The sequence below is a fragment of the Drosophila novamexicana genome, unplaced genomic scaffold, assembly GCF_003285875.2.
Source record: "Drosophila novamexicana strain 15010-1031.04,08,12 unplaced genomic scaffold, DnovRS2.1 tig00000387-arrow-pilon, whole genome shotgun sequence".
Lineage (NCBI taxonomy): Eukaryota > Metazoa > Arthropoda > Insecta > Diptera > Drosophilidae > Drosophila > Drosophila novamexicana.
The window spans coordinates 5150463-5169518 of NW_020824800.1; the positions used below are offsets into that span (position 1 = coordinate 5150463).

Sequence of the window (19056 nt, forward strand, 5' to 3'; positions counted from 1 at the left end):
TTTTCCCTGGCAAACACGTAATCCAGCTGCCAGCCAAATATGGTCAAGCTGCATTGTAACTGTGCCATTTGTGTGGCAGCTATGCAAACACATACACATGTATATGCACTTATATATATATATATATATATCTTTAAAGCGATGCAAATTCGATCGTGATCAGCACAGACTATTCTGGGCATATCGTTTATATAAAATTGTGATTTGATTTGCATACCAAATAGTCGAGAGCTAACATTAAATTTCAGTCACAACGTCTTGAATTTAAATGAGCTGCAATCACAACTTTTTGAAGCTAATCAAAAATTACTTGAAGTACAAGAAAGAAAAATAAAACTCATAGAATCATATATTGCTCTATTCCTTTCACTCTCCTAACACATTTCTGTACAGCTTTTGGCAATTATGTAAAGTGTTTGCGCAAAAATTTGCAAGCGAAAATGAATAAAATCGTGGTACCATAAGAAAAACTCAAACAAACTACAAAACTGAAAAAAAAGCGCAACATAACAAGCAAAAAAGAAAAACACTTGAAAAGTGCTAACAATTAAAAACAATTTTCATCCAAAACTCACAAAACTTGAATGTCACGCAAAATGTTGCAAGTGCCGGCAGCAACATTATTGTTGCTGCTGCAGCTGGCTGCGACTGCGACTGCGACGGCCGCAACTGGCAGCGAAACAACAGCCAGCAGCATCTTGGATCGCCAAATTGATGGGAGTCTGAAGAATGCCAAGCTGATTGAGAGCAAAGTGCTGCCCGATTTGGCTGGACTGCAGCGCAATCAGGAAGATGACAAGTGGCAGCACATTTACCGGTTTATCGACGATGGCTTTCCAGTTTTGGAGCTGTACGGCTACAGGACAAAGACAGGTGAGTGACATATACACACATGCACATGTACATGCTACATTTTATTGTATATAAGAGTAAGGCGCTAGTAAACCCTAAACGAGCACACGTCACGTTAAATAAACCTTCACATTAAGTAAGTATAAATACCTGAGCTACAGAAGATAAGCATTTCAAATAAGAATTGTTGCAGTCGGCTGCAACTGACTGCGTAATACTCGTTCAAAGTTTATTCACAGCTTATAAAAGGCTACCCTACAAAATTTTGAATACATTAGATATCTTTAGATCGATCTTTAGAGAAGCTTGTTGTCACCCATTATTTCACTGCAACTCTAAAGCTGTGAAAGATATAGTTTTCCGATTTGTAATGTCCCCCACCTTAACTGACAAGTTAAGACAGGTTTTCCTAGACATATTTGAATATGGTTCAAACTTTCGAGGAGCTCGCCGTCAGCCTTCATTCCAAATTTGGCCATTCTGGCTCTTAAGCTGTGGAACATATATAGAGTTTTCCGATATGCCATGCCCTTAGTTTATATAAAAGCACTGCAAATGAACGCTAAGCTTGCTTGCTGATGCTTGCAATTCTCAACAAGTTAAAGCTTCGTAAAGGGAATAAGGCGATTGAACCGAACGCTTTAAATATCTATATACCTGCAAGTAAAGCCTTGTCTCAAACTGTCAGCCGAACCTTTAACCATTTTTTTTTTTATTGAATGCACCTTTGCTAATGTTAATTTGTCAGCATTATATATTTTAACTGATTATTCAATTCGTTATACAATTACAATTAATTCTGCTAAAAAAAATGGAAAACTGAGCTGACTCGAATTTCATTTTCACAGAGCTACATTTTGTGAATACACTTATAAAGAGTATATTAACATTGTCATAAAGTATGCAAGGCGTCGACATTGAATACAAAAATACTTTTAATCGGACTTCATCTATAGATTATATGTACTAAATCAGATTTGGTTGAAAGATAGATAGATATAGATATATAATAGATATATAATAGTTAGAACGTTAGTTTGGTCGAAAACTAAGTTATTGTTTGAGTTAACTCGATCGAACCCAGCATTTATTGGTTTTCCTACGCTCCTTATATGTAAGACATATCTTATTAAGTCGCACCTCTATAACACATAGCTCCATGGGACGATTCTTTTGTAAATGAGTCTCTTTATTTAAAGATATCTTCACCAAACTCAGCAATTAGGCGCTTCACTCAATCGCAAGCCATACCTCCAAGAAGGATATTTAATTTTCGGCATGCTGTTGCGTTCCTTCCTGTTCTTTTCCTGTTTTTAGCTATAATTTATCATAGATTTTTTGCGACACTCGCTGGCCACGTTTTTCGATGTTTGGGCTATTAAACAAATGAGCTGCACATTTAGCCATTCCAGCAAGTTGGCCATTTATCAGTGTCAGCACGTGGCACCGCTGAAATTCCACGACAGGATTCAGTTGCGCCATGTCCTCGCTAACGGTTATACTGCGCGTACTGGCCGCGCTAGCCACAATTGTCGGTTGCAACGTCTACAGGTTTATGCCGCACAGTTGCACGTTCCGGCGTCGGCCGAATTTGCAACGTCTGATCTCGCTGCTGCACAGCGTCTGGCTGCGTCCGTGGCTATTCATTGCTAGCTATCTGCATGCGAGATTTTTTATTCTACATTTTTTGCTGACCATCTCGGAGAATGTGGCAGAGAATGATAGGGCCCTAACGTTGGTGTATTATCTAAGTGCCCTGGCAATGAAATATCAGAATATAATCGCATCCATTTTTATCACATATATTTATAAGTATCATCTGAAGAACATTGAGCGGACTCTCAATGAGTTTGCGAATATTTATCAGCGATTTATAAGACGCTTTGGCCATGCACCGCGCATCAATTGGTGGCTCTTTTTGGTTTATTTTACGGAATGGTTTAGTCTTGCGATGCCGGTCGTCCGGCCAAATGGTTTCACTCGAGTACCTTATGTGGGCGATAACTCGCCGATGAACACCTTTCTGAGCTTTTCAGCTGTGCTCTTTGTCAGCCTGCAGCCATTATTTTTGGCCCTGTTGGCGCACTTGGGATTTCTGCTGCTGCACGGATACTACGAGAAGGAGCACCAGCTGCTGCTGCAATACAAACAGCCACGCACCGATGTTGTTCATGAGGAGCTATTGGAAGACTATGTGGCCTTGATGAAGCTGAGGCAACACTTCGAGCTGCTGTTGCGTCCATTTGTGTGTATTGGCCTGTTTTCGGAGCTGAACAGTTGCATGTGTAGCTTCCACCTACTGCTGTATGATAAACATAAATTGGGCCATCTGCTCTATACCATTCTCGGTGCTCTGATATATCCTTTGTGCTTTGTATACCAGAGCCAGTTCATCAAATCGGTTGAGCAACAGTTTGGGCATGAATTGATCAGGTTGAAGAACAATGGCAGGCGACAGAAGCAGGTCGGTTGAAAATGCAAAATGCATGTATTATCGCTAAGGTTTGCTAGTTGATATTCTCTTTTGCAGCTGCAAATCTTCTGTCACTACAAATTGGTCTCTTATTACACCTTGGATCGCAGCATGTTGAATATATTCAACATGAATCGCAGTCACATTTTGGAGTGCTTGTATGTTAGCTGGATATTTGCCATGTTCACCAACAGCCTTCTGGTTAACTCGCCACATGCCTGGGTCCAACATAATGCCAATAAGGAGCATGGTATTCTTTAAATAAAAATATTTTACATCATTTTTATTTTATTGAATAAAGAAATTTCTAAAATTTTTAAAATTGTTCTTATTTATTTTTGTATCGAACGAAACCTTTATATTTAAATTGTGATTTAAATTTCCCATAAAATTCATATAAAAAAAATCTTTAAAATTCATAACAACAATTAAATAAATAACAAGTAAATAAATAATGTTAAATATATAAATAAAATAGTATATTTAAAAGCTTTATACTTACTTTGTGTTTAATAAAACTATTTTTGTTTTTCGCAAAATAACATATTAATAATATATTATAACTTTATAAGAAAAGCTTAAAGTGAAGCAAATCAGTTCAATATTTCTCTTAAACTGGCGATAGAGAGTATCAGGAGATAACAGGTATACCCTGTTTGAAGTCTGCTTAGTTTAATTTATGCAGTTTGCCTAGATTATATCTAGTTAACAGACAATAATAAACCAGGCTTTACAGTAAGCTCATTAGCTGTCTTTGCAATACCCAAACAATTACTTAACTATACTCAAGTTGCACTCGTATTGAATAATAATATGTGTAAAATTTGGTAGTCAAGACACATAGCTATAAAATCGCACGCGTAGGCATTTTCTAGCTAAGCCCACAAAAATGTTTAGCCAAAAAAAAAAATATATCAAATTCAAGCACTTGATATAGAATAGTTGGGAAAAGACAATGGATTCAGAGTCGCTGCGTTCAGTCTTCAATTTGATGTCACTGTTTGAAGCAACCATTTTATCTCTTTACTATTATTTTTCATTAACCAGACACAATCACTTTGCTTTCCAGATACACCCTTCACATTGATAATACCCAAAATCGATGTGCGTAGCATTGAGAAGCCGCGCTTGAAGGAGTTCATGTTGGAGCATTTGGTGCCTGGTAAAATCTTTGATAGTTACAATACGCTCGCCAATGGCAAGGAAGAGGAGGAGTCGTATGGTAATGGGAATGGGCATAAAGTCGTTTTTCGTAAATTGGAAAAGTCGCACAACAATGTTTGGCTGCTCAACGGACAGCAAATACTCTACAAGCTGCGTATCAATGAGCAATTGATGGCCATTGGAATTGATGGCTATTTGGGTGATAGGAAATCGCCCTACTCCAAGCGTAACATACAGGAAACGAACAAGTGAGTGAACCGACCTAAGCCTACATTTTACCCCCTAGCAATGCAGGGTGTGCAATCAGCATGTCCTACCACTCAGCGAAATAGCAATAGCTTGAAAATATCAAGGAAAAAAGTTTATAAACATTTAAAGATTAAATTCGACATGAAAATTAAAAAAAATGTTTAGTTTTGAGATTTTTAAAAATAAGAATTTGCAATAATTCAGAAATTTTTGCTAAAAAGAAATTTAACGACAGGAACCGAAAACTGTGTTCATATATTTGAAGCAAGGCAGATTTACGAACCGAACCAACGACATAGATAGATATATATTTTTTTCTCTACATATTTTCAAATATTTCCAATACGTATATGTCACACTTTTTGGCAAGTGTACGCCCTAATGCTGGTTTGTTTGCGGTCAAAAAGTGCACTCGTGCGAAATTTATCAGGCACTGGCGAAAAGTTTTTGTAGCCCAACTTTTGTGCACACTTCCTAACATGCCCTTTACCTTCCCTCTCAACCTACTTGTATGCCATCGCTGCAGCCGCTACAATGACCCACAGCCGCTGGAGCAGCCAAACATTACCAATGCACATGCTAAAGTGGAGCCCATTATTAAGGAATCAAAGGCGAGTCCATTGATGTCATTTCTGGCCAACATGAAAACGGGCACAAAAGTGTTCCAGCACTTTCTATCCAAATCCAATCTGACACGCATTATGGATGATAATGCCTATACGGTACTTATACCATCGGACAATGCCTTCCAGCGCTGGCATCCCATCGACTGGGGCTTCTATCCATTCAGTGTGCCCGAGTTTACCGAGAGCGTATTGCGTAATCACTTCCTGCCCATGCAGCGGCCCCTGCGCTTGTCCGATGTCAAGAACATGGACCAAATGGGCGTCCGGACTATGGGCGGCGAGCTTGTCATCTTCCATGGCCAACGTAAGGGTTCAATTTGAATTATTTTCGAAGTACATTTATGATTTACCTTGATCCACAAAAACAGCCACGCCCACTGTGAATAATGTCAGCATCATTTCGGAATTTACGCTCTCCAATGGCAATCAGGTGTTCATTATATCCGAGGTGTTATTTGTCTCTGAAGCTGTGGTCTCCAAATTGCATCAGGTAAGGCACACACACAACCACACACACCCACACCCACATCCACCCACACACATATGCCTTTGATATATATAGCTAAGCCTTTTAATACTCACCGTAGATGCACAAGGATAAGGAGACACCACCGCTTTTAGCATTCCCGTGGTTCGGCGCACAATTTCTATCGCACTCATTTTTGGCCTTGGAGCGTGATTCAAGATTCACGCAAATTACAAGGTGAATTTGAATACCAATTACAGTTAAAATCAGTTGGGAGCCCTTTGGGATTAAATTAGAAAAGGGGTGGGACAAAGGCCAACCAAGCAAACAACTATAAATGCTTGGGGCGAGAATGCTCGACTCAGAGATACCAGGATGAAAATCGCTTTTAAAATCATGCAGCAAAAATCCCCCAGCATCTATAAACATTTATCGATATTTATCGATTTGGCGAGAAGAAGCTGTCAAGGCTTGCGACATACCAAATTTACCTTCTATGTGATGTACAACAATCTACATGGGGAGACCAAGAGATACCCTACTATAGCTACAGGGGCTTACCTAAAAATATGTGTCTACTATTTATCGATTTTACTCAATATCGAGAGAGTTATCAAATATGATCGACGTATAGTAAGTGAATTCGAAAAACTTTCTTAACAAATTTGCTAAATTTTCTTCGTTATCGATCACTTTTAATTTCGAAAACCCGATCGATAGTACATATACGCATTATTGACTTGAAAAAACTCCATTTAAATAACCAAAGACCATAGCGAATGACCTTTTTAAGGGATATTATGACAATTTTAGGCAGGATAATTGACAAACAGAACTAAATAGAGCTCCATTACTGCACACAGATATCTGAACAATGCGGAAATAGCGCCCCACATCTCTGGCGCAAATTATACATTCTTTGTGCCCGAAGACAAGGCCTTCGAGAAGCTGGGCTTCGACAGACTATCCGACGATGTTATGGCAAGTTGATCTAAACCAAGCTAATTACACCTTATCAATAACAAGAGAAAAAAACAACTTCATGTTGCAGGCTTCGCAGCGTGGCATTAAAATGCTGCTGAATCATTTTGTGCGTGGCCGACTCTATAATCGGGATTTGCGGGATAATGAGGTGTTTGAAACGATTGGCGGTGGTCATGTGAAGATTACACGTAATCCGGGCAGCAATTATACGAGTGTGAACAATGCACAGATAACGGAGAGCGAGGTGTTTGTCTACAATCTGGGCACCATGTACTATATAGACGATATACTATATTCGCATATGCTGCGCGATCATATTACCAAATCGACTAAAACGAGATCGGATCGAAATGGCGGCGAGGCTGGCGGAGGCTCACGGAGCACTGTGCGACCCAGCGATGTGGAGATTGTGCCCAATGAATTCGAGAGCGAGCACAATGGCGGCGACTATGCCATCCATGGCGATGATGACGACTTTGAGGATGAGATAATAACGCCAAAAGCGTTGCCCGTCCAAATCTATGAGTTGCCCAAGTAGATGAACACAAGTCGTGAATTATCGATCGATTGCAAGGGTATGTCAGGCCGAGCTGTGCGGGAATCATTTTTGATATGTGTGGGTTTTTTAATGATGTGTGTGGACGCGCTTAAAGCGTTTTGTATAGTTCTGAGCTAATTTTTGTAACGATTTTTTTTTAGTTAGTTTTTAGTTTTGTGTGTGTACATTTTAAGTTAGCATTGAAAACGAGGCGGTGAAACGAAGTATACTACAGAAGAACAGAAAAGAAGTGAATTAATGAATGGCAACAAATATAAACCTAATCCTAAAGAACTTATCAGCAATTCCAATGAAGCTTGTAGATCTACGTAGCGACAAATTGCAATTACACAAAAACAAAAATACAAAAACTCCGAAACGGAATTTAAAAAATAAAATTAAAATTAACATTCAAACAAACAAAAATTCAATATATACGTATATTAAAATATGTACTACATATATGCAATTAGACGCTCCTTGGGTGTTAATGCTTTTTTTAAGAGAAAACATATCGGCTAAAAATTTTAACAAATTATCGGAAATGTAGCGCAAAAAAAAAAATAAAATAAAAAAAATTAATTCCAATTTGTCGTAGCCAAGCGCAATAGTTGTGAAGAAATCGGGCATATATATACATATGTAAACATATATGTATGTCTATATTGAATACGAGTATATTATGACAGATATGTATTTTTTAGTTTATGATACTTATATATTATCTGTATCTGTGTATATGAACAACAACAGCAACAACAACAAGAAGCAATGAGAATAAAAAACATGCAATTTTATAATAGTTTGTTAAAATAAAAATAAAACGATAAAAACACAAAAGCAAAACAAAAACACAACAAAATCGTTGCAAATTTTTGAATATACAAAGTTTTACACATATATATATATATATATATTTATTTTTGTTTTTCTATTTTATTATGAATTAGTTAAACGCAATACATGTAAGTATGCTTAGGATCTATATATTTGGAATATTGTATATGCATTTTTTATGGGTTTGTATAGTATGTATATAAGTAAGTAGTATGCATGTAAATAATACCTGTTATGCTAATTGACCTAAATGATAGTTCGTAATGGTTTTTCCTCTAATTTTCCTTTCATTTTTTTTTTTTTTTTGCTTGGGAAGCTCCGAAAAACTGAACAAAGCGCGTGCACATAACAAATGCCAATATCAAAGGGGGCGCAAACTGACACGCCCCCTATCCAAAATAACATTAATGAATAATGATAGGTAAGCATATATAATTCATATTTGAGGGGTAGATTGGGGCAGTGGACTTGTGTGCCGTGCCATCAAAAAATAACACAACAATTTATATTGGAACATTTCAAAATAAAATATCAAATGCGTATTGCTTATATTTCTATATAATGTCTACATGTTTTATGTACCTAAGTATGTATATGTATATATAATGTGCATGATATGGCGCTTTTGTATTGCATGTTGCGTCTCGGCATTTCTTTGTTTTTCTAGATGCAGTTATGGAAACTACACTTAAATGGCCGCGTTCAAATGCTTTAGCTATTTGAAAAAGAGAGAGAGAGACATACATATAAATATATATATATATATATATCTTAAAGTCTGGAAAATAGGCTATATATTCGAGCTTTGGCAGATTCACGCAAACGCCTCGAATCACAATGTATCAAATTCTACAATATCAGTAGTTGTTTGTTTGTTTGTTTGTTTTTTTTTCTGACTTAATATATAATTTTTTTTTATGCTGTCGCCAATTGCAATTTTCGTGAGATCTAATTATAAAAGTGACAAATGTTGAACCAAAATTAAACAAAAAAAATATAAGCTTAGCTAAAATAAAATCGTAAATTTTCCAACTGCATGTAACGTATGCTAATCATACTTTTTTATATGTATATCGAATTAAGTTTTTTAGTCGTTTGCTTCTTGAGTGCTTGCATTGTTGTTGCTAGACGTTGCGGCATTTGCATTGTTTTGCTGTTGGCTGTTTGTTGTTGTTGCTGTTGTTGTTACAGCTGTTGTTGTTGTTGTTGTTGTAGTCGTTGTTTCAGTCTCGTTATCATTTGGATTTGGGGGTTCAAACGTTTGCTCTGCATCCGATTCGGCAGCTGCACCACCGACAGCACCCTCCAGCTCATCGCACAGCTCTATTGCCGCTGGCTGCTTGGGCTTAAAACTATTGTTGTCCACATTCAGTTCGTAGTTCTTGAAAGGATCGGCCAGCTTGGCGGATTGTTGGCAGTTTTGTGCCTGCACTTGTGCCGCGGCGCTCTGCATGCGTCGCTGCTGATTGCTGAACGTGGGACTCTCAGAGCGTGCGCGTTGCAGCAGCGGCCGCTGCTGTTGATTATAGCTGGCATCGTACTCGCGCGAGCGTCCAAACTCAAAGCCATTTTGCCACTGTACGTGCACGTTCTCATAGGAGGGATCCTCATGGCGATAGTTGCTGCTGCCTGCCGTCAGGTTCTGACGCTTGTCGGCACCGCAACGCAAGCGATTCAAATTGCTGTGCAGCGGTCGAGCAGCAGCTGCATTGGCATCCCGTCGCATGCTGGCGGTGCTGCCCTGATAGCGCATCATGTCCTGCGGCAGTGTGCCGAGCCCCAAGCGTGGCGTGCCATACGGATTGGACATTTGTGAGGCCACCGAGGCGGTGTCACAATTGACGCAGTCGCGCGAGAACATAAAGTTGAAGTCAATAACCTGCTAAAGCATATAAAATGTAATTAAAGGCAGTTATTTAATATTATTCAAGGCTCACCTTGCACTCGGGTCCCTGGCCAATCCACAGCGGCAGCCACTTGTTGACCAGCAGCCACTGCAGGCTGGACTTGGATATGCGATTCAAGGTGCCATTGCTGGCATCCGACGAGGAGTTCGAGCGCGTTGCAGCTGTTGTTGCCGTTGTTGTTTTCTTGGCCAGCGCAGCGCTCTTGGGCGCTGCTCCAGTTGCTGCCTTCTCGGCGCCACTCGAACTGGCAGCAGTTGCTGCTGTGCTGGACTCCTTGGCCGCTTTGCTGGTGGTTTTTATTTTGGGTATGGCGCCCGTGGGGCGCATTGCTGTGGTCGAGTTGCACACGCTGTCGCCGCCGCCGCTTAGCTGTTGCTCCTCAGCAGCAGCTGCAGCAGCTGCTGCTGCTATAACTGCTGTGGCGGGTCCGGCGGATGCAGAGCGCGCCGCACGCTCCATGGAAACGTTGGGCGTCAGTGGTGAACAGTGGTGCGCCGCAGCCACTGCAGCAGCTGTGGTTTTATATATGTTCGTCATGCTCTGCGAGTTCTCGCCATGCAGGCAACTAAAGAAGGAAGAGGCGCTATTCTTGACAGGCACCTTGACATGGCCATAGTCCATGCCCGCCGCTGCAGCGGCTGCAGCAGCAGCGGCAGCAGCACTTGCACCACCAACACCAGCACCAGCAACACCACCGCCAGCCACATAGCCCTGACAGTTGGGCACAGTGCAGCTGTTGGCATTAGTGCTGGCTGCTGCAGCACCATTCGCATTCAGGCGTATGTGACCCACGGTGCCGAAATGCGAATGTCCCAGCACCGCATAGTGTCCACCCAGATTGTAATGATCTATGTTGCCGCAGGAGGAGCTCAGATGCCGTTCGATGCGTCCAATGCCATGGCCCAGCACATCCAGGCGCGTATAGAGTGGCACACGACTTGCTGCCGCTGCAGCTGTTGTGCGATACAACGGCTCATCGCGTATCTGCTCGTAGATGTTCTCATAGCGCATGGTGCCCGCCGCCGCATAGGGCAGATTATAGCCATCTGTCGATTCGGTGTCATCAAAGCTGCGCTGTCGCTGGCAATTGGATCTATTGCTGGCATAGAGCGGAGCACAGCGCAGGCCGCTGCCATAGCGATTGCCTGTGAGGGAGCAGAAATGGATTGTGAGCTTAAGTTTGCAATAGAAGAAAGTAAGGGACCCTGTAGCTGTCGTAAAAGCTACTCATATTGGATTTAAGATAATATTTGTTTGTCTACACTTTAGCTTTAGCTCTAATAGACTCTCAAGATCGTACTGAACGGCCAGACAGGTGGATACATGGACACAGAACATAATTCCATACAAAAGTATACAAACTTTAGCTGCCTGCTTCGCACTACTTAAGTATACCCTTGTCGGGTAATTATCATTGGGTCCATTCTGTGACCAGCTCCAAGCCAGGTGACTTACCATTTTGCATATCAATGCGAAAATTTCGACGATAGCCCAAACCGGAGCGCACCGCTCTTGGCACATCGTAGGCAGCCGCTGTGGATGCGGAGCGATCATATAAATCATTGCGATAATTATTCATGGGCAGCATGCGCGCTTGCTGCTGCTGCTGTTGTTGTTGTGGTTGTTGTTGTTGTTGGGGTGCTGCTTGCTGGGCTTGTGGCTGATTGTTGTTGCTGGCATTGGCTTCAGTTGCTGCTGGTTGTTGTTGCTGCTGTTGCTGTGGTTGTTGAGCTGCTTCCTCAACATTTGCAGGGGCATTGGCATTGGCATTTGCCACAACAACTTGTTGGTTATTATTATTATTGTTGTTGTTGTTGTTGGGCTGTCCAATTGGCGCATAAATGTTTTCATAGTGCGGATGATTAGCGGGCTGTGCGGGCGTTGGCGGTGCTGCGGCTGCTGCTATTATATTGCCATAAACAGCACCACCGACGGCGCCCTCCATGGTGCCCTCAGCCTGGCTATTCTCATCATCCAACAGCGCTATGGCCAGCGAGGCCGCTTGGCTAGAAACAGATGACAAATATGTTAAGTGGAGTTATATATTAGGCATAATTAAAAGCCGTACTCAAAGGTTATGATTATTAACCACTTACCGTGCCAATGCGCCCTGCTCTTCCATTCACAAGGGCTTATCGATCATACAGACGCCCGCATAGCTGCGTCCAATGGTCATCAGTGCGGGCAATATGCGCCAGCTATCCGAGTCCGGGCAATAAACCTCCACCGAGGCCAAATTTGAGGTGCCATCATCGCCGCCCACCACATACAAGAGGCCATCGTGCGCGACGACGCCCGCATTGCGACGACAATAGGACATGTCCGCAACGGAACGCCAGGTGTTTGTCTCATGGTCGTAGGCCTCCACAGATTTGCGCACCATCGGCCCGTCGTGACCACCGACAGCGTATAGAATATTATTCAGAACGCCGACTCCGGCGCCGCTGCGACGTGAACACATTTCGGCAACGGCACACCAGGTGTCCGTATCGGGATTATAGCGTTCCACGGAGGCGAGGCATTGACGGGAGAAGCCATCGTAGCCGCCAACAGCGTAGAGCAGTCCATTAACCACGCCCACGCCCACAGAGCTGCGTCGCGTCGACATGGAGGCAATAAAACGCCAGATTTCAGTCTTTGGATCGTACATCTCGGCGCTGGACAGGCCGGTGGTGCCATCAAAGCCGCCCACAGCATAGATGCAGCCATTAAGCACAGCCACGCCCAGCGTAGAGCGACGCGCCTCCATATTGCTGCAGTTGGCCCATTGATCGGTAGCCGGATCATAAACATCCACAGTGCGCACGCGCAGCGATCCATTGAAGCCGCCCACGGCATAGACCTTGTCGCCGAGCACAGAAAGGCCGCTGCGGCAACGACGATTCGGCATTTCGGCGGCCTGATACCACTTTTCCTCGCGCAGATCATACCACTCCACGGAGCGTATGGCCTTGGGCGCCTGACCGCCAATGACCAGCAGAATCTTGGGCATGCCCACCGGCTTGCGGGGCCTGGTGCGCGCTGACTTTGTTTCCGTGGGCAGCAGGTGATAGGTCAGGGCCTCGATAATCAGATTCTTGCAATCAATGTTGCCCTCGAGCAGAATCTCCTTGTCCACGCGCTGTGTTATGTACTCTTTGGAGAGGAACGGCAGACGTACATGCTCCATGAGGGCCGACGTGAACTGCTCCCGCATGGGCACATCGTAGCGCAGCCAGCCGATGACGCATTCATAGACGCGCTCCTCATTTGGCACCGAGATGCGATCGTTGGATATCAAATTGATGACCTGTTCGTGTGTGAGATTCAGAAACTCGTCAAACTGAATGACCTCGCTGCAAGAAGAGAGAAACAAGTTAGGGTATGTGTCATAAAATGTGCCAAATTATAGCGTAATTAAAAAAAAGTAGTATATACACTTAAGAAACTGGTTAAAGTGAGCGACTAACGGGTTAAATAAGTTAATGGGCTTAAGTCTAGTACATATGTGTGGAAGGTTGGGCGAGAAATTATATTCGACATGTGTTGAAGAAAAGATAATCACGATAAGTTAAGCTGAGAAGAATCTGTCTTTAAATCAAGTCAGCCAACTGTTTATTATATTTTCATTTTATCAAGCATAAGTCTATATCGTATCATTCATTAATCATTTCGAAAGTCTGTATCATATCGTTAGTCTATTCCGAAGTCTGTTTTGTAGTCATTCAAATTAACTATTCTATATCACATTTCATGAAAGATGAATAATGAATTGTTAGAGAATCCGTTTATATACGAACTAATCAGTTATCTTTGGCGTTTCGAAGACTAAATACCCTGCACAAAATCTCTTGAGAGATGAAAATGAAATACTCTGGTTAATATTTTAATCTACTCTATTCGACTCTACAACATACAATATATTATATTCCATTATAATCAGATTCCGTACATGAAATATTCTTGCATATATATGTTCAACATTCTACATAAGAAATGTAACAGAAATTGGAATATATATTGATTGATTGACTGATTGATTGCCCGGATTGTCCACTCACTTGAAATGTTGTTCAATATAAGTCTCCGCATAGTTAAGCAACTCGACGCAGCCATGCAGATCGGCAAATTCGCGTATGCCTAGACAATTGCTGGCATCCAATTGGGTTTGCAGGAAATCACAGCAGGCATCCCGCACATCCGTCAGCTGCAGCAGATTGGCCGCCGTCAGCAGCACCTGGACATTGTCCTCGTTCACCTCCACATTCGATGTGTACACGTAATCGATGAGCAGCTCCAGAGCACGGGCATCGACACTTTGCAGCGTGATGCGCGTTTTGCGCGATTCCTCAAAACTGGTGAACATTGCATAAAAGTAGGGGCTGCAGGAGGCCAGGACCATGCGATGCGCTGGAATTTCCACATCGTCCGCGACCAGAATGACATCACAAAGCTGTTTTTGTCTGTACCAAATGAGAATGGAGCGAGCGGATGGTATGTGGTTATTGAGTAAGGTCAGCAATTAAAAGCTTAGCATATAAACTTTCTATAAAATCAAGCACAGTGGTGCGAGATATATGTATATGTATGTGAATATATAAGTGAATGTATTTGTATATGTGTATGAATGTATATGCATATATATGAACGTATTTGTATATGTATGTGAGATGCATGAAAGCCTCTTTCAGTATCTTATCTAGAGTTCGAATTTGAATTGCGCTGTGTATGTATATGTGTATGTGTATGTGTATGTGCATGTGTATGTGTATGTGAAATATGAAACATTTTTTACAAGAAAATTGTTTGAACGCCGTGCAATCTCCACACTTCGCTTGGCCCTCTAGTCAACCGACTAGATATTTACTACTTATTTCATTATTATTGTTTTTATTAATAATAACATTTTAATTTTGTATTAAATGTTTTAAATTTGTGTAACCAAAACAAAGGATTTATTTAAATTTAGCCAATTATGAAATATTTTTTCGAAGGCCCTTTTCTGTAGATGAAAGAATTTTCAGGAAAAGTAAAAAGTGGCTCTAGTATAAATTTAATAGAAATATTTGGCATTTAAAAAATTAAAGTAAAAAGTTTTGTTAATTGAAATTACGCCAAAAACCGAAATGTTACACATTTCAAGCACTTTTTTTAACAATTATTTGGGTTTTTTTTTAACAAACACCTCAAATAATGTTCAATTAATTCAAGTTCGTTACGCTTAAAAATGTAAATGAACAAAAAAGCCGACGATTTGTGTCTCTTGGACCCACAGTGCGTAGCTCGTTTAGGGCATTGGCTTATAAAATATAAAATCGAAACGGGTTTGAAGACCAAAAAAAAAAAAATAAATAAAAATTCCATCAAGGTAGTTTTCCATTTAGATGACATCTAATCAGCTGGCCTCACACGGAAGTGGGAAGCGAATACATAGAGAGAAAACGAGAAAAAAAAAAAACTGAGCGACTTCAAGTTCAAGGGCAAAAATTATTTTGTCTAAAACGAAAACAAAATGCTAAAAAAAAAAATATAAAAAAGTCATCATCATAATCAGAGCAAAAATCGCAAAGTCGAATGTTAAAGCGAATGGCCTCTTGACAAAAGCAAATAAAGCGACAAAATTTAAAGGCAAAATAATTTATATATATATATAGTTTTAGAGTATGTGCATTATCTGTGCAAAGTTGAAGGGGGCCAAAACCTACAAATAAAGCGTAATGCGCAATTATGCGAGGGAATGTGAGTCGAGAGATCGGCACAAACAACTGTTGACCGCGTCGCGACAGCTTTTTTGGCCCATTATATTTTTCATATTTTTGCCAAGACCAAAATAAACAAATCTTATAAGATGTCAGGTTTTGGGTGCCCGATACCCATTAAAAATGCGCAAGACGGGTGTATCGATATTGTGCCACAATATGTAACAGGCGACGGATTTAATGAGTTCTCAGGTCTTAATGCCCAATACCCATTAAAATTGGGCGAGACGGGCCTATTGAAAATGTGCCACAATATGTAACCTTTCATTTGCTTTCGATTTATGTTTTAGACGGCATATCTTAACTTTTTGGAAGCATATTCCAGCTCTTCTGTACAAGTAATGTTATTATAATACCCTGTATACATGGAAGTTATTTAAGATTACCTCACAGGGTATCTCCTAGTCGGCTATACTGTGCTTTTTAGTTTATTTGCGCGTCGCGTCTTGTTTGTTTTTGGGCCACATTATTATAATTTCCAATTACCCATACCCTTTAAAAATGTTTCACCTGGGTTTTTGGTGCATGCACACATATGAATGCCATACTTTAGTCTCGAAAATATCACATCAATCGGACAATAATTGCAAGTTATTTAAGTAGAAGCAATATTATTAAGGAGTATCTACTGGTCAAAGCATTTACACTTTCAAGAGCAGAATAAATATTTTCTTATATTCACAGGGTGTCTGCTAGTCGCAGCACTAACTATACGCACTGGGTATCTGTCGAACGAGCACTCCATTTTTCACTTGCGCATCGAATTTACAAGGTAAACAAAGTTGTTTCCCACAGCTACAGGGTATTTGCTAGTCGTGATTGTGCTTACTTGCGCATCTCGTTCATCGCATCGAAGGAGCGCGCCGTGTGCTGCTCGTTGTTGTACTGGCCGACAGTGCCGCGCTCCTTGCCGTTGGGCCGCTGGATGTGCTTCTGGGAGCTCTCGTCCAGGCTGTTTTGGCTGGCGTAGCGCAGCAGGCAGCTGCCGCGGTCCAGGCCGCTGCCCTCGGCGGCGGGATTCTGCTGTTGCTGCTGCTGCAGCAGCAGGCGCTGGCGTTGCGCCACGCCCACCGCAACGCCCAGGCCAGGGGCGGGCATTGCGCCAGGCTCCATTAATAGGGGCGCCGCAGCCGCACCCGCGCCCGCTTCAACGTTGTTCTGTTGCTGCTGCTGCTGTTGTTGTTGCTGTTGTTGTTGTTGTTGCTGTTGTTGATTCTGCTGCAAATTGCCATTGCTTAAATTGCTCATAATACCGATCGTGTATTTGGTTAATAATGCAGTGAGCGCTATCATTCACACACGTTCACTCAGCACGCGCGGCAGCCGAATGTAGCCAACAAAAGTTTTTAAGCAACTCCGCAAGTTGCAACAACTTGAAAAATTCGAGTCCGTCCAAAAACTGAAAAAAAATAACATATGATATTTGGCATCAATAAGTTAACAGGGCGCTGTAATGTTATTTAACAGCGCGCGTTAATTTTAACCGTTTCGGTATATATTAAAAAGCGATAGGTATGTTCTATAAGGCAGGCTCTGTTATGGCATAAAGAACTTAAATTTCCTTGAGTTTGCTTTAAAAGCATAAAATTTGATTTAAACAACAGCCATAACAGCGCAGTTACAGCAGTTTGAATGTGGCGGCCAAGCGATAGACTTACCTGCCTGGCCGTTGCTAACAGCACTGAACTGCTCATTTAACAGAAATTCGCTCACAGCATTTGAGGCACGCAAAAAATACCAACTTCGACCAGGTGGCAGCTCTGTTCCCATCGATAAACGCCAAAATCTATCGATACGCGCATCATATTTTTTAGGGCGGTGTTCGCATTTTGTTTTCATTAATTATTCGCTGCTTACAAATTAGTTATTAATTAAAAACGTATCTAAGCATGAACACAATGGATAAATGCATGCTGGCCGCCCTCGTTTTGGGCTGCCTGCTGCAAACAGGTAAGTCGCATGCGTAGCCGCGCGCACAAACACAAACAAACAAACTACAAATCTTGTCTCGTGGTGTCTCACACACAGCTTGGGCCATCAAATGCTGGGATTGCCGCTCCGACAACGATCCCAAGTGCGGAGATCCCTTCGACAACAGCACACTGGCCATCACGGACTGCCAGCAGGCGCCGGAGCTGGAGCACCTGAAGGGCGTGCGTCCGACCATGTGCCGCAAGATTCGCCAGAAGGTGCACGGCGAATGGCGCTACTTCCGCAGCTGCGCCTACATGGGCGAGCCGGGCATTGAGGGGGACGAACGCTTCTGCCTGATGCGCACCGGCAGCTACAACATCTTCATGGAGTTCTGCACCTGCAACAGCAAGGACGGCTGCAACGGTGCGGGCCTGCAGCGGAGCAGCTTGACCAGCGTCCTCTTTGGCACCTTTGCCGTTGGCCTTGTCGCGCACTTCCTGCGGCAATAGCAGCAGCCACTATAGCCAAAGCGAACTGTACCACTCTCTATGTGTAATTTTTCAATGTGCCTTCAACTCGAACCGAAATGAACTTAACTTAACTTGGAACGCATTTCCGTCCTGCCTCTGCGCACGTATATATAAATCCCTTCAGACATCTATTCCACGCGCACATATTCCGTACCATTTAGGATCAAAGTGTAATCTCGATTATTTTCTTATATATTGTATGCAGTTTTTACAAATGTTTAGTTTAAGCGACGAAAGTTTACAAATTTTATTGTAATGCAATTTAGAACATTTTTACAACAGAATAAACCATTTAAATAACAATATGCATTAACTAATTGAGTCAATAATTATGCTCTAGCAACATAAAAGCTGCAAGTGATTCCCAAGCTCAAAAGAACGAACCAGTTTCTTGGTATTAGTTCTTTAACTCGTTCGTTTGGAACAAAAAATATTATATACTTGATCTTGACTCTGTTTCATTTTTGAAAAGATTTAATTAGTTAATCTCTTATTGCTGCTAATATATCGATGCCAAGTATCGAATGGTGAGTACTTACTCGTTGCTGCTTTTTCTTGTTGTATGACAGTGAGAGTAAAAGCCGCGCTGTTTGCTCAGTATCCAACTAAATTAATTAAACAAATTGATTAACTTTCTCTCAGTATTGTTTACATGCCTTCATTCCTTTCATACTAATTTTCCGTTCTTATTCAATACTGAACGATACTCGTTACTCGCTGAACCACACCGAGTCGTCCGGCACTTTGTGACGTGTGTGGCCTGCCAAAGGCTGCATTG

At 41.7% G+C, this 19056-nt stretch overlaps 3 protein-coding genes across 4 annotated transcripts; 2 read left to right on the forward strand and 1 right to left on the reverse strand.

Annotated features, from left to right (window-relative positions):
• Positions 1–520: 520 nt before the first annotated feature.
• On the forward strand, positions 521–8113 carry LOC115760116. Its single transcript, XM_030701311.1, has 7 exons — positions 521–873; positions 4395–4737; positions 5265–5668; positions 5733–5854; positions 5952–6067; positions 6694–6811; positions 6882–8113. The coding sequence occupies exons 1-7, from the start codon at positions 585–587 to the stop codon at positions 7350–7352; spliced, it is 1863 nt and encodes a 620-aa protein (XP_030557171.1). The 5' UTR covers positions 521–584; the 3' UTR covers positions 7353–8113.
• A 366-nt stretch (positions 8114–8479) lies between these two features.
• On the reverse strand, positions 8480–17211 carry LOC115759968 (ring canal kelch protein). Of its 2 annotated transcripts, none has more exons than XM_030701117.1 (6): positions 16664–17211; positions 14137–14538; positions 12193–13431; positions 11552–12102; positions 10127–11241; positions 8480–10068 (listed from the first exon to the last, which is right to left on the reverse strand). In XM_030701117.1, the coding sequence occupies exons 1-6, from the start codon at positions 17125–17127 to the stop codon at positions 9277–9279; spliced, it is 4563 nt and encodes a 1520-aa protein (XP_030556977.1). In that variant the 5' UTR covers positions 17128–17211; the 3' UTR covers positions 8480–9276. The 2 variants fall into 2 exon arrangements, with proteins under 2 accessions (XP_030556977.1, XP_030556976.1); XM_030701116.1 differs by having other exon boundaries at positions 8480–10071.
• Positions 17212–17629: 418 nt separating this feature from the next.
• Positions 17630–18565, forward strand: LOC115760270. The gene is made up of 2 exons (XM_030701540.1): positions 17630–17784; positions 17863–18565. The coding sequence occupies exons 1-2, from the start codon at positions 17724–17726 to the stop codon at positions 18255–18257; spliced, it is 456 nt and encodes a 151-aa protein (XP_030557400.1). The 5' UTR covers positions 17630–17723; the 3' UTR covers positions 18258–18565.
• Positions 18566–19056: the final 491 nt, after the last annotated feature.

Bases quoted from the DNA above. Each gene is read 5' to 3' on its own strand.
- LOC115760116 (XM_030701311.1), top strand. From the start codon at position 585: ATGTCACGCAAAATGTTGCAAGTGCCGGCAGCAACATTATTGTTGCTG. The intron at 4,738-5,264 runs GTGAGTGAACCG...CCATCGCTGCAG, and splicing joins AACATACAGGAAACGAACAA to CCGCTACAATGACCCACAGC. The intron at 6,812-6,881 runs GCAAGTTGATCT...TTCATGTTGCAG, and splicing joins GACTATCCGACGATGTTATG to GCTTCGCAGCGTGGCATTAA.
- LOC115760270 (XM_030701540.1), top strand. From the start codon at position 17,724: ATGAACACAATGGATAAATGCATGCTGGCCGCCCTCGTTTTGGGCTGC. The intron at 17,785-17,862 runs GTAAGTCGCATG...TCTCACACACAG, and splicing joins GGGCTGCCTGCTGCAAACAG to CTTGGGCCATCAAATGCTGG.